Raw genomic sequence first — 14,163 nt, forward strand, 5'->3', positions numbered from 1 at the left:
AGGATAAAGGGGAAGCCTTTTAGGACCGAGATTAGGAAAAACTTCTTCACACAGAGAGTGGTGAATCTGTGGAATTCTCTGCCACAGGAAACAGTTGAGGCCAGTTCATTGGCTATATTTAAGAGGGAGTTAGTTATGGCCCTTGTGGCTACGGGGATCAGGGGGTATGGAGGGAAGGCTGGGACGGGGTTCTAAGTTGGATGATCAGCCATGATCATAATAAATGGCGGTGCAGGCTCGAAGGGCCGAATGGCCTACTCCTGCACCTATTTTCTATGTTTCTATGTTTATATTTCAATCACTGCAACTCCATTAATCTAGTATCCTAAGCTGTTGGCAGTGCCTCACTAGCAACTTCTCTGGTTGATTGGATATTTTATTAATAATACCCAACATATTATCAATTCACTTCCTTTGGATGTAACTAACACATGGTATAATAAACTTTCCAGCGAATCCCACAAGTTTAAAGGGAGAGTGGGAAGTAGCTGTGTTGTGCCAGAAATCAAATCATCAGGATTTCTGCACAATGGGATAGAGGATTCCGGAAGTTTATGCCTTGGAGATGGACAAGTTACCTGGACGCAATTTAAAAAGCACCTTGAGCACGTTGTGTCCCAAGAGCACAAGCAATCTGAAAAAATATATATTGATGAAATTGACATGAAAAAGTTTGCAATGCCTGTAAAGCCATTTCATTATTTTGAAAAATACTGTACAGCTATGTTCCCTCAAAGCTGTGCGCGTGCACACGATTTTCAACCAGCGCACAATGGAAATTGATATGCATACAAAAGGTTAAGTTACCTAAAATAATGTAGTAATTAATAATTATACTGACTGAAAATAATAATTTAGCTAAATGTTTCTGTTAACTAGTTAGTTGGTTTTTCAAATACCACAATACACGTCACTAATTTACATTACCTCACCTTTCCTGTTTCGGTTTGTACAGCTGCATCACGGAGGCAGTCACCTTTGGCAGACAGTGTTCATATCGTAAAGCTTACAAAAATCTGTTTCAAATTCTGTAGATAGCTTACTAAGTTTTTATTGAAAAAGATCAGTCAAATAACCCAGTGGCTAAATACTGTCACAAGAAATTGATAAACATCACATAAAAAGTAGCTTTACAGGTTTTAAGTGATGTATTTGATGAACTGGCTGCACTGTGCAAGATTCTGCAAACGAGTGGCCTGACACCGCTTGATTCACTTCACTTTGCGCGAGGCAAAATTAACAAAATAAGGAAGTAGTATCTGGGAGACAATAATGAGGTCATGCTCATGGGCCATTCATAAACCTGACAATAGAATCATTGAGTGCCGATCTACAGGCTTCAGTACCTCTTCCCTGACAGCAGTAATGAGAAGAGGGCATGCACCCCTGATGGTGGGAGCCCTTAATAATGGATACCGCATTCTTGACGGACCACCTCTTAAAAATACCTGTGATTGAGGAGGGTCATGCCCATGCCCGTGATGGAGCTGTCACACTCTATAAACTTCTGCAGCTTCTTGTGATCCTGTACACTGGTGTCTCCATACCAGGGTGTGATGCAACCACTTACAACACTTGTCCCTCAATGAGGACTGGTGCACATTCTCTAAACTTCCCCTTCCTGAAGTCCAGAATCAGTTCCTTAGTTAATTCTAGACATAACCAGCCTCTTGAAGCACTTCATTGCATAGATGCGAGTGCTACCAAACATTAGTTGTTGAGGAAGCTCAACTCACTCTTCTTGGGCACCGGAATGATTGCTGCCCCTTTGAATCAATGTGTTGAAAGGATATTTGTTGAAGATCACTGTCGGTGATATTTTGTGTGTGGAGTGGAACAACTTCAGAGATAAAACCTACTACTATTGTTATCTTGTACTGCTGTCGTGGAATCTGTGGAATATCGATGTAACTGCCTTCTCTAGACATTTACCCTGGATTACAAATCTCTCTCTCTCATCACCTATTCTGTGGATGAACTGAACTTTCATACTTTACCATCTCAAGACTCTAAGCCTCGTTTCCCCCAAGCTCAATAGTTTGGGAGTTATAATTACACACATATATACATGTAACACTGTTAACCTGTTTGATTTATTTGATTTTACTTTACTGTATTGCGTAGTTACTAATAAACGAGAATTAGTTAACAGCAAAATCAGACTGCCAGGTGTGTTCCATTTCTGCTGGTTCTTTAACCCATTAACAGGGTACGTAACATTAGGTCTCAACTAAATGGTACATGTAGTATAAATATAATACTGCATATCAGCCAGGTAACATCATCCCCACTGTAAAGTATGATGGAGGTAGTATTCAGCCATGGGGATGCTTTTCAGCAGCAGGAACTGGAAATCTGGTCAAGATTGATGAGAAGGATATACAGAGGGATCCCATATAAAAACTTGCTAGCCTGTGCCAGAAAGCACAAGCTGGGGAGGAAGTTCGTCTTTCAGCAGGACAACAACCCAATCCCACAGCCAGAGCAACCATGCAGTGGCTTAAAATAAAGAAAATTTATGCCCTTGAGTGACCCAGTCAGAGTCTTGACCTTAACCCAATCTAACTCCTCTGGCAAGACCTCAAGACTGCTGTCCAACACCACTCCCCAACTAACCTGGCACAGCTTGAGCAATTTTGCAAGGAGGAATGGGCAAATCTTGTTCCATCGCATTGTGTAAAGCTGATAGCGACTTATCCAAAAAGACTACTGACTCTAATAGCTGCGAGAGGTGGTTCAACTAAGCGCTGAGCAAAGGGGGATGAATACTTTATACTGCTGACATTTAAGTTTTTGAATTTTTAGTTTTTCATGCTTTACAAATTTCCATTTTTTGGGACTCTGCTGTGAAAAAAGGAACATGTAATAAAAGTTATCAGTTAAATTGATCAAAATTCCTGGTTGTAATACTTACTTATGTGAACAAAGGGTTGTGGGCTGAATATTTTTACAAGGCATTATATATAAAACACGCACAAACCAAACCAAGCAATCTTTGTGCAGCCAGTCTTAGGCCAAATAAAAAAAAACTTTCAGTCCTTTTAGTGTTTGAATCATGTTTTTCCCAAAATGATCAACTTCCAAACTAACATCTGAACCCATGATAATCCCATTAGATTACAAACACGGTTTTTGCAACTCTACTGATGTTAAAACATTACAAGAAAACTTGGCGCCTCCTGAATAAACTGCTAAATTTCACCTGTATAGACAGACACTTATGAGAAGTTCTCACTAGACTGCACAATAAGGCAACTTGCATTTAGTATTTTTAAAACATTGGGGTTTCATCGGAATACTATTGAGGAAAACAATGAAATAGTGGGGAAGAGTTGGGTTCTAAGAAGCAACCTAAGCAGAGACAATTGAGATGTGGCAGGGTTCAGTCAATGGACTTCATAAAATGATCCGAGTCATGGATATCTTCAAGGTGATCATACCAGAGGAGACTGCATTAACCCAAAGGGTAAAGTAATGGAGAAATTTGTAAAGACAGAAGGAAAGCTTAAAATAGAATCATTTTTTTAAACTGGGTTAGCAAACAATAGTTTAACAAGTGCATCAGGGTTTGGGTGGATTAGTGAGTGGCATAGTTTTGGAAGACCTCGGGTTCATGGTGGACAGAATAAGACCAGCTAAGATTGCACTGAAAGAGTCAAGTTTAGAGTTGAAAGAGGTCAGAGAGGTGCAGTCCAAAATTCATCTTAGCATTATCCATGATATCATGCTGGCTCAAGTTCAGACATTTGCCAAATAAAGGGATGGTGAGGTAGAGCTGGATGTCATCAGCAAGTATGTGGGGAACATGGCTGTTATTTTCAATTAGGTTGCCAAGTGGTAGCATGAAGACCATTTTTTTGTATAATGTAAGAGGTAGCGAATGAACAAATGGAAAGTTAAATAAAAAGGATGAAATACCATATATTCAAAGAAAGAAATACAAACCAGATCAGGGTATAATGTGGTGTATATTTCCCATGTAAAATTCTGGCTGGAGCAAGACAGAGAAGGCTGATAAGCTGGAAGGTAAGAGGGGCCAATATTTCGCTCGCCAGCCTAGTTTCCATTAATGTCATGACTCCAAGACAACCATCCACAATAATGGCATGAATTTCAAAAGCCTCATAAGTTAGTCAGAGAGTGAAGTCCCAATGGTCAGCATGACACTGGGCGAGTTCGAAAGGAGAAGACTACAATTATCCTTGAGGTGATGTGCTGCTTGGTGAGGCAAGTGGGGATTATGAAGAAACAAATTATGAGTGCACTCTGCAAGCTTGCTCCACCATTTAATATGATTACAGTCCAAATTCCTGCCCATCTCCAATAACTTATATTTCCTTGTTTATCCAGACTCTAGCTACCTCTGCCTTGAAGAATTCTTAAAAACTTATAATCGAGGAAAAAAAAACAGAAGTTAAACAAATGATGGACATATTTGGATGTTTTCAATATATCCAATCAAAATTAAAACATCTATTATCAGCAGTAGTTCTGAGAAACCTTTAGCCATTCAAATCTATGTCTTTTGATATCTTATTAATCTTCTAGAAATCCAACAAATTGTAACATGTACTTCTGTGACAGAATCTGGAAGTGACTTACTTTCATCCTTTTATTCTTTTCCTTCTGCCTTTTTCTGAATGACACCTGCAAGAAGATTTCCAGTGTTACACTCGCAAGTTCAACAGCTCTAATTTTAAATTTCAAAGTAAATTTTATTATGGTACATATATGTCATCATATTCAACCCTGAGATTCATTTTCTTGAGGGCATACTCAGCAAATCTACAAAATAACTGCAACAGGATCAATGAAGGAAAAAGTGCAGAAGACAACAAACTGTGCAAATGCAAATAAAAATAGCAATAAATAACAGGAATATGAGATAATGAGATCTTAAAGTGAGATCATTGGTTGTGGGAACATTTCAATGATGGGGCAAGTGAGTGTAGTTAATTCAAGAGGCTGATATTTGAGGGGCAGTACTGTAACTGTTCTTGAACCTGGTGATGCAAGTCCTAGCATCCTTGTACCTTCTACCTGATGGCCGATGGCAGCAACAAGAAGAGAACATAACCTGGGTGGTGGGGATCTCTGTTGATGGATGCTGCTTTCCTACGAAAGCATTTCATGTAGATGTGCTCAATAGTTGATTTGACCCAGTACCCATGATGTACTGGGCCAAATCCACTATCTTTTGTAGGATTTTCTGTTCAAAACCATTGGCGTTTCCATGCCAGGCCATGATGCAGCCAGTCAATATACTCTCCACTACACATTTATAGAAGTTTGTCAAAGCTTCGGATGGCATGCTGAATCTCTGCAGCTGATTTGAAAACAGCTATTTAATGAAGCTTAATTCTTCCAAAGCTCCTTTGCCTTATAATTTGCATTTGAATTCAAAATGTGTTCACACTAGAATGGCCTAAATCCAGAAAAGCGAAAAAGAACTTAGACTCATGGAAGCAGCAATCTCATCTATCCTGTACTGTTCAAGCATCGACATACAATTTACATTCAAGTTTAGTGACAATGACACAGCCAATAACACTACATGAATCCACCAACACACACAAAATGATGGAGCAACTCAGCAGGCCAGGCATAATCTAGGGAAAAACAGAGAATACAGTCCACTGTACTGTTTTCCTAGATGGTGCCTGGCCTGCTAAGTTCCTCCAGCATTTTGTATGTTGCTCAGATTTCCACCATCTGCAGATTTTCTCTTGTTTGTGACATGAATCCACCACTGCAATTACATCCATTAGAAGTCTTATTTCAATTAGATTTTCTAACTTTTGATTGGTAACATGCATTTACTGTTCAATTCTATGTCAGAATATCAGAATAATTTCTACCATATGCAGTAGTTAGGTTGGATATAACTTGTGATTTTACTGTAGATACAACTATTAAATATCATATCTTAACATATAATAGATTTCAAAACTTGAGATGACTTACATCATCCTCTCTTCTCTTCTTAAAAATGTTATCCTCAGCCTCTCCAACTGCAGTCATAATCATCTGAACTCGTTCCAAATTTACGAAACCATTCTCTGTAAGATAGCCCTGAAGAGAAGAGAAATCTTTGACTTTTATCTGATTTTTGTTTTTGGAATGAAATACACTGTTCGTCAACACTTTTGTTTTTACTTACTCCAGTCTTGTGTACTACATTCTTGTAAATGCCAACCAGCCGATCAATCGCACCTTCCCTAAGTAGTAAGTAGAGTACCCAGTTCAGTTTCAAGAACTAGTTGCTAAAGATCAAGATGTTAGCTACCGGATCTGAACTCTGATTACAGAACTGTTGCATTTCCAAAATTTTGTCCCACTCTGTAAATCAATGCAATCCATGAAATACTCAAGTGTTCACAGTGCATGGAAATGTTGTTCAAGAGCATTTTTCATTTAAATGTGAAGAATACATTTCAATGTGACTGCAGTACTCATGGGTCCCATGTACTAACTGAATTTGTAACATTTCAACATTAATTGCAAAAGAAAATGTCAGTTCATATTATTCACAAGACTATTATTAACATTAGCCCTTCCCACAACATGCAGCCATCAAGTTGAAATTAACAATCAAAGAAAACTCGTCAACTTTGCACAAAGTACACTGCCATTCCTCTGGTAACTCAGAGCAGAGCATGCGAATTTCTCTTCTTACAGATGGGAGCATGATTAAAATTTTGGTATATCCCAGGGGTCAGGAAATCTCAAAGCAAAATGGTGAGCAGAGAATCATAGCTCAGGCAGATTTGTGCTTTTAAAAGCACTAGTTCTTGGCCATAGCTTTTGGTCTCCGACTGTGGCTTCCCATTGATGCTATAAATCGGTAACCCCACATCATAAATTTATAATGAGGACTTTTTGTTTTAATTCATTTATTGTTGCTTCAAATATTGGCATGGCCAGAAAGAGAAACATTTACAGCTTATTGCCCTTGAGCATACAGTGGAAGACCATCCCCTTAAAATGCTATAACCTTTCTGCTGAAAGTAATCCTACCATCCTCTTGGATCTCCAGGATCTAGATGCACTTGTTGCTGTTTGCCTTCCTGGTTGCTGGGGATTATTTATAACCGATTTCAACAGCAAAACAGACATGAGATACTCCATACTTAAGTCATCATACCTGATTTCCAGTGAGGGCAGATGAGGCAGGAAATCATTTCCCACAAAGAAGCACATAAATACCCAGTCATCAATGCTCCTCTCAAAGTCAAATGGAAAAGGGAGGCTTGCCATTGTCAATTCTCTTTCCAAGTACTGGTAATTCAAAGTAAAAAAATCACTGTGCCATATCAAACATCAAATACTTGAACAGTTTAAATAATTCTTGAATTAACTTACCTCACGCAATACAGTCAATCGGATAAATATGAACTCAACTTCTGAACCAGAAGGAGCACTGCCTGCAAACTGATCAAACTGAGGAGAAACAAATGAAAACGTGTTTGAAACTAAAAGTCCACTTTAAAAACTTCTCCAGTAAAGACCAAGGTTATTTCAGCTATTTTTACTCCACCCACTAGAAGACTGCCAAGTGCAAACTGCTGATCTCTCAGGGTTGCTCTCACTCACATCTTGAATTTTCATTGACATCTATGGTCTCAAACTTTGATTGCAGAGCTTTCAGCTGAATTCTACTTTCTCTCAATGGATTGTTAACAGCCCAATTTGACATTTTACCCATCTGTAGAGGTCTTCAAGATGCTTCATAGGAGCATTAGATATTACATAAAAGACAGTTTATGTGGTTTCACATTTTAGCACGAATTTTATGGCCCAACTGGCCTTTACTATGACTTGCAGCAAATAATACAAATAGACTATAAATTAATGCACCTTTTGAAATACCATTTTGCACTAAATGCTGCAACAAATTCATAGCAAAATAGACTAAGTACAGTCAGCTTTTCTTAAATGTAGTTCTTTGACCTTTCAGAGATAGCAGAGTTCTTCGAACTGCTAAATTGAGCACAATTCTGAGAAAACCTATTGGATGTGCTCAAATTGTATGTTCAAAAAACAGCTGAAACACACATAGTTGGATAAAGGGGGAAATTAAAATTAAAGAATTAAACAAATAACATCACTAAAAATACCAAATGGAGGCTGATAAATATCCTGCACCCTGTGCTCTAAATGGACAAGAGAAATGGTGGTTGCATTAAATGTAACCTTCCAAAGTTTCCCAAATTCTGAGAAGATCCCAGTGGACTGAAAAACAACAAACTTAACATCGATGTTCAAGGAGTGGGGGAAAAAAAGGAAATTACAGCCATATAGTTTAACAAGAATAAATAATACCAAGGAAGTTATAACACAAAGCTCAACTGTATTAGTCAACACTCTTCTACGAAAGACAAATAATGTTAACCTATTTTTATCAGTGCTCTTTGAAGCCAAGATGTAATGGATGCAATACATCTGATTTCCAAAAAACAGCCATGAGATACCACAGAAAAAGTCCCATGAGACAGAGTGTAATATGAATATGAAGAGAGAATTTAATAGACAAACAATACAGTATGGTTAGAAAGGTCATTTTCAGATATGCAAGCTCATGAAATTTCAAGGATCAGTGTTTTTATAATTGATATTAATAAACTGGATAAAGGTCAGAATGAAACACATCCATACTTGCTGATATACAAAGACAGAAATGGAAATCTATGAGAAGAGCAAGAAACAGCAAAACAATATGAACACAAGTTACAGCAAGGAATGAGGTTTGCCATGCTTCCCAACATAGTGGATAAATAGATTATTCAAACAGTGAGACATTAGTAAATAGTGTACTGAGATATCTACAGCCCTATACATGAAATATGCAAGTAGCCTGCAGGGATACTGTTTGAATTTATTGGGGTTTCAATAAGCCACAATTATGCTACAGGATAAGAGTTTAGATATCCTCAGTTCAGTAGAGCTACACGCCTTGGAAGTCATGAGGTGAAGACTCACTGATATCTGGGATAAGATGTTTGTCTTCTCAGGACAGATCAAATAGGGGTTTATATTCAATTTAGAAAAATTGGAACAGTATTCACAATAAAATTTACTATTCATCAGGTGCTTGAAGATTAGGTATGAGGATATTCCCTAGGGTAGCACATTTTAGGATTAAAGGGCAACATTTCAGCATGAGGACAAAATTACTTGAGACCACATAGTGGAATCTACACTCCTTCCCCACCCCAAAGTGTAGTCCATCTATGGAACTCCAAACTCAGTGGGTTGTATAATGGCGACATTTAATAATAATACTACACTATTTATATCATATTCTGCTTATCTACTTTGTTGGGAAGTACAGAAAAACTCATCTTTTAATGTTGTATTACAGCAAATGGATTATGTAGCCCATTGCTATTTATGCCTGCTCATTTAACCTGTGCATACTGTTTTGTAGTCCCATGCTATTCTCCACAAGACTAGGGAACAAAAAGATGTTTGGAGTCACAAAGAATGGGGAAAACCAGAAAGGAAAGGGGACTGAAGCTAAAGGTAAGAGACTCCATGATCTTACTGAAAGGCAAAACTGGCTTGAGAAACTGTTACTCCTTGATAATACTTAGCTTGTTCTTATTTGGCATTTACAATCTGTGAAAATCAAGCAGACTTGCAATGAGCGATATTTAATGCCCAAGAAAGTAGCAGCAAGTTATAAGATTAAAGTTAGAGACATAGCAATGAATAAAGTTTTTAAATGAAAAAGAAAACAAAATTAAAAAGGCAGGTGCTGGAATTCTGAAACAAAAACAGAAAATGCTTTTTTTTATTTTATTGAGATACAGGCCCTTCCAGCCACGCTGGCCAGCAATCCCCCTATTTAATCCTGGCCTAATCAAGGGACAATTTACAATGACCAATCAACCTACCAACCAGTAGGTCTTTGGACTGTGGGAGGAAAGCCACGCGATCACGGGGAGAACGTAGAAACTCCTAACAAACAGCAGTGGGAATTGAACCTGGGTCACCTGTACCGCAAAGCGTTGTGCTAATCACTATGCTACCATGCCACAAAACAGTTACCCAAGGAACATCTGTAGAAACAGTTCACACAGGTTGAAGACCCTTTATCTGAGCAGAGATTATAGAGATTTGTTTGAAAAATATAACAATGTTGTAAAAGGCAAAGATGGAGAATGATGGGAAAGTTCTTCTAATTGAAAAATTAACCAAATCTAAAAATATACAGAGTCATTATTTTCTGCAATTTTAAGAATGGACCCTCTTTGGAAGAATAAGTATGTGTAATTAAAACTGTATGTAACACATCCTGCAGATTTTCTCAATTCCTAAAGGCTGGGAGCAAGATCAAATATCTGGAAATTTTGAAAAAAAAAGTATCTTGAAATAGCTATGAACATAATCTTGGAAATCTATAGCAGACAGAAAGAGAATCTCAAATATCCACCATATCTTCAATAAGAAGTCATCTCATATTTTAGAAACCCACCATTTCCTATCACCAGCTACCTATTATATTGAAAGTGATTATTTATTAAGTGCAAATGATAGCAAATTATCATAAAAATTCAGCAATGTACCTCTCCCTGCTTCTCTTTTGGCAAGCCCTGGCATTCGTTGATTTCATGACCTATCTGGCCACAAAGAGGACATGGTTTTGGCTGGTTTGGCTTGAACTCTTCTCTGATTATGGTGAAGTTCACTTCATGAGTTGCCAATCCTAACATGATAAGATCAGCTGTGGGAAAAAAAAACCACACAGGATTTGGATTGTTTTACTAGCTATTTGTATGAGAAATAAATGTGGTCCTTAACAGAATTAAATCAATATTGTTCACAACATGAGGTGAATCAGAACTACTGACCATCAGCCCCACACAAGCAATGCCGAGTGTTTGGATCATGGTTTGGTTGAGCTGCAAGATAAAAATTAAAAGTTGTAATAAAATAATATCAATTCTTGCATTTTTCACTCTGTCCCTCCCACGCTAACAACCCTGACAAAAATGTAAGATATATACCTCGTTGCCTTCTTATGTAATCCATGATCTTGTGTTCACCCTCACCAGGAACACTGGCGTCTGACAAAATAACCTAGTAAATTTTTAAAAAGGAATTAAATAGTTACGCTCCAACAAAAACTAGATTAATGCTAGATTACTAGTCCACAGAAGATATTTTATTGTAAAAGACAAATAACCATTGAGAATGGTGTTTTCATTCTAAAGCAGTGCACAATTTAAAACACTGAAAGCACCGTGCAAAATTTTTAAACAGACATGAACAGTATTGATCAAAATTCAGTGTAATTTTTGAAAGCCAGTCAAAATTTAGTACCGGCTGTTTAAAAATGGCTAGGCAGACAAAAAAAAAGAATGATTTTGAATCAAGATCATTTGTTTAGATGCTACATGGCAGCTGACAGAACATATAGGAGCCTGAAGACACACATTCAGCATTTTGGGAACAGCTTCTTCCCTTCCACTATCAGATTTCTGAATGGACATTAAATCAAACTATAAACACTACCTAAATAATTTCATTCTCTTTTTGCACAATGTAATTTTTATTTCTTACTGTAATTTATAATTTTTTGTTCTGCACTGTACTACAGCCGCAAAACAACAGAGTTCATAACATACTGTATGACAGTGATCTGAAACCCAATTCTGATTCTGCACTCTAACTAGCTCAAATGCATGAAAATCCACACAAATAGTGAAACTGGCTTACTGAAATTGACATTTGTGGGATCTTGCAATGACTAGCACAATAATGGAAATTCATTATTGTGCTAGTCTATTTTAGTTATTTGGTTTGTGTAATTATGGAACTTATCAGTGTGGTGGGAAGTGAATGAGGTGCACAGGTTTTATAGCTCAATTAGAAAAAGGCAAGCCATGGCAATTGTGCAAAGAGGAAGTTTAACATAGTTATTAAGCTATTAAGTTTAAGGAAATAGAAGTTCAAGGAAACATGGAAGAAGATGTAGTATCAGAGCAAAACCTATTAGGAAAAATAAAATAGCTTCCAAATGAACTCCAATGATAACTTGATCATTTAGAAATGCAGGACTCTATAGTCATGTGGTATTTCCACTGCTATTTGCCAACAAAATACAGATGCACATTCCTTTATCCCAAATTCTGAAATCCAAAAAGCTCCAAAAACCAAAGGTTTTTTTTCGCCAACAGCTGACATCACTCAGGTGTGACGTGGCAGCACTAGCAGAGGCCGCCAGACATCAGTTGTGGTTCATTGCTCGTACTGGTTACACGTGCATTTGATGTTCGCTGGTATTTTGTGTTCACTGTTGACTTTGTGTTTAATTTCACTGTGAAAATGTCAAAAACAGCTGCAGATACCCCTATGGGTAACAATGAGAAAAAGAGAAGGAAGCATCTATCATTATCAATAACGCAGCAAGTAGAGTTATTGCAGAAGCTTGATCATGGTGTGTCTGTGCGGCATCTTACTGAAGAAAATAGTGTCGGAACTACCACTGTATATGACTTAAATAAACAGAAAGACAAGTTACTGAAGTTTTATAGTGACAGTGACAGTGACGTTCTACATTTATTCCAATAAATAATTTACCATGTGTTTGATTTGGTTCGTTTGAAGCTGTATCTTTTTATGTTTTATTGAATGTTTTTGTTGGGAATAAAGTTTTTTCTTGTCATTATTTCCTAAACAATACAGTATAACAATTATTTACATAGCATTTACATTGTATTAGGCGTTATAAGTAATCTAGAGATGATTTAAAGTATACGGGAGGATGTGCGTAGGTTTGGTACGCCACCGGGTCCTAAAGTTCACCACACTGAGACAGGTTAAATAAGGGACTTGAGCATATGTGTTTTTTTGGTATCGGGGGGGGGGGGGGGTGGGAGGGGCGGTGTCTGAAATCCGAAAAATTCTGAATTCCGAAATGCAACTGGCCCCAAGGATTTCGGATAAGGAATTGTGGACCTGTAACGATAGTTTCAATCAGACTTGCAGCTGTACAGCGATTTGTACAAACTGAAGTATTTTCGTCAATGGAATTGGTATAAAACAGAGGTTCACAACCTTTTTATACCATGGACTCCAACGATTAACCCATTAACATGGACCCCTCAGCTAAACGCAAGCTTTCGTTATAATGCAGGAAATGTAGCAACCTTTGCACACACCAAGTATCAACAAAACCACAATTTAATAATAACCAGGTAATGGTTTTCAACAGGCATTGGCTGAACACAACAGATGCTGGCCAGGAGACCTGGAATAACTCCCTGTCCAAGTCACAGGTCACTACCTGAGAGGCAAAAAGGCTATCGTAAGTTCTTTTTGCGTCAACTACAAAGCAGCACATTCTCATCAGTCCACTAACTGCCACCACAAACCTCAGTGCTTCACTTTCCGGACTGTAAATGTGAAGCCAACCATTTGGCTCAAAAGCAGGCAAACTAACAATCATAATGCAATAACCAGTTTAAGATAGCGCGGGTGAACGCCAGTGAGTACTTGCTGGTGCCAACTAAAACAACTAAATACTTCATTAAATTTAGTTGTAAACGATCACTGCAAACAAAAGACCGTAACTTCCATGTTGGAGTTGAGCTTTTAAACTGCCTGGCATTTTTGCAGTGGGAAATGAAGTCCTGAAGGTGCAGAATGGTTGCAGTGTGGGGTGTACGGGCTGAATCAATGCTACGACGTCCAAGCCAGAAAGTGGGGAATGGCTGGTGTGGGCCGGGAGGCAAATCGATTCAGCAGAACCGAGGTGAGAAGAGCGGAGGCAATGCAGAGTCAAGATGACAGCGCCCAGGCCCAAGCGTGAGAGCAAAGAAAGACCCAAGGTGTGATACATTAAAGCGCAAGGTCCGAGAGCAAGGAATGACCTGAGTTTTGAATGGTTTAAGCACTGGGCCAGACTGAAAAAGGTCAGGGTGTCCAGAGCTGTTCAATCACTGCTCCATGAGTTTTACTCGACTCTGCACTGAACTTCAGTTCGCTTCTCCGCGAGGTTTGCTCATCTCTGCACCGAGCTGTGGCTTGTACCTATCAAAGTGCAGACACACTTTTCTGCACTTCAGTTCTGAATGCTATTTGCTTACTTTTATTGTTTGCACGTTTTGTTTTTTTCCCCCCCGGAACACTTGGATGTAAGTTAGAATGAAGAAAGGT

The 14,163-nt window shown here is 38.2% G+C and overlaps 1 protein-coding gene across 2 annotated transcripts in view; it reads right to left on the bottom strand.

Moving 5' to 3' along the window:
* Positions 1 to 14,163, bottom strand: part of xrn2 (5'-3' exoribonuclease 2) — a 105,924-nt gene that overhangs the window by 76,065 nt on the left and 15,696 nt on the right. For both annotated transcript variants that reach the window (XM_072265560.1, XM_072265559.1), the window contains exons 7-14: positions 11,010 to 11,082; positions 10,854 to 10,904; positions 10,569 to 10,726; positions 7,363 to 7,440; positions 7,145 to 7,278; positions 6,161 to 6,218; positions 5,965 to 6,072; positions 4,603 to 4,647 (exon numbers count right to left, since the gene is read on the bottom strand). In XM_072265560.1, coding sequence (XP_072121661.1) covers positions 4,603 to 4,647; positions 5,965 to 6,072; positions 6,161 to 6,218; positions 7,145 to 7,278; positions 7,363 to 7,440; positions 10,569 to 10,726; positions 10,854 to 10,904; positions 11,010 to 11,082 — 705 coding nt within the window. The remainder of the gene's footprint in view (positions 1 to 4,602; positions 4,648 to 5,964; positions 6,073 to 6,160; positions 6,219 to 7,144; positions 7,279 to 7,362; positions 7,441 to 10,568; positions 10,727 to 10,853; positions 10,905 to 11,009; positions 11,083 to 14,163) is intronic.

This window comes from Mobula birostris, chromosome 8 (assembly GCF_030028105.1).
Source record: "Mobula birostris isolate sMobBir1 chromosome 8, sMobBir1.hap1, whole genome shotgun sequence".
Classification (NCBI taxonomy): Eukaryota; Metazoa; Chordata; class Chondrichthyes; order Myliobatiformes; family Myliobatidae; genus Mobula; species Mobula birostris.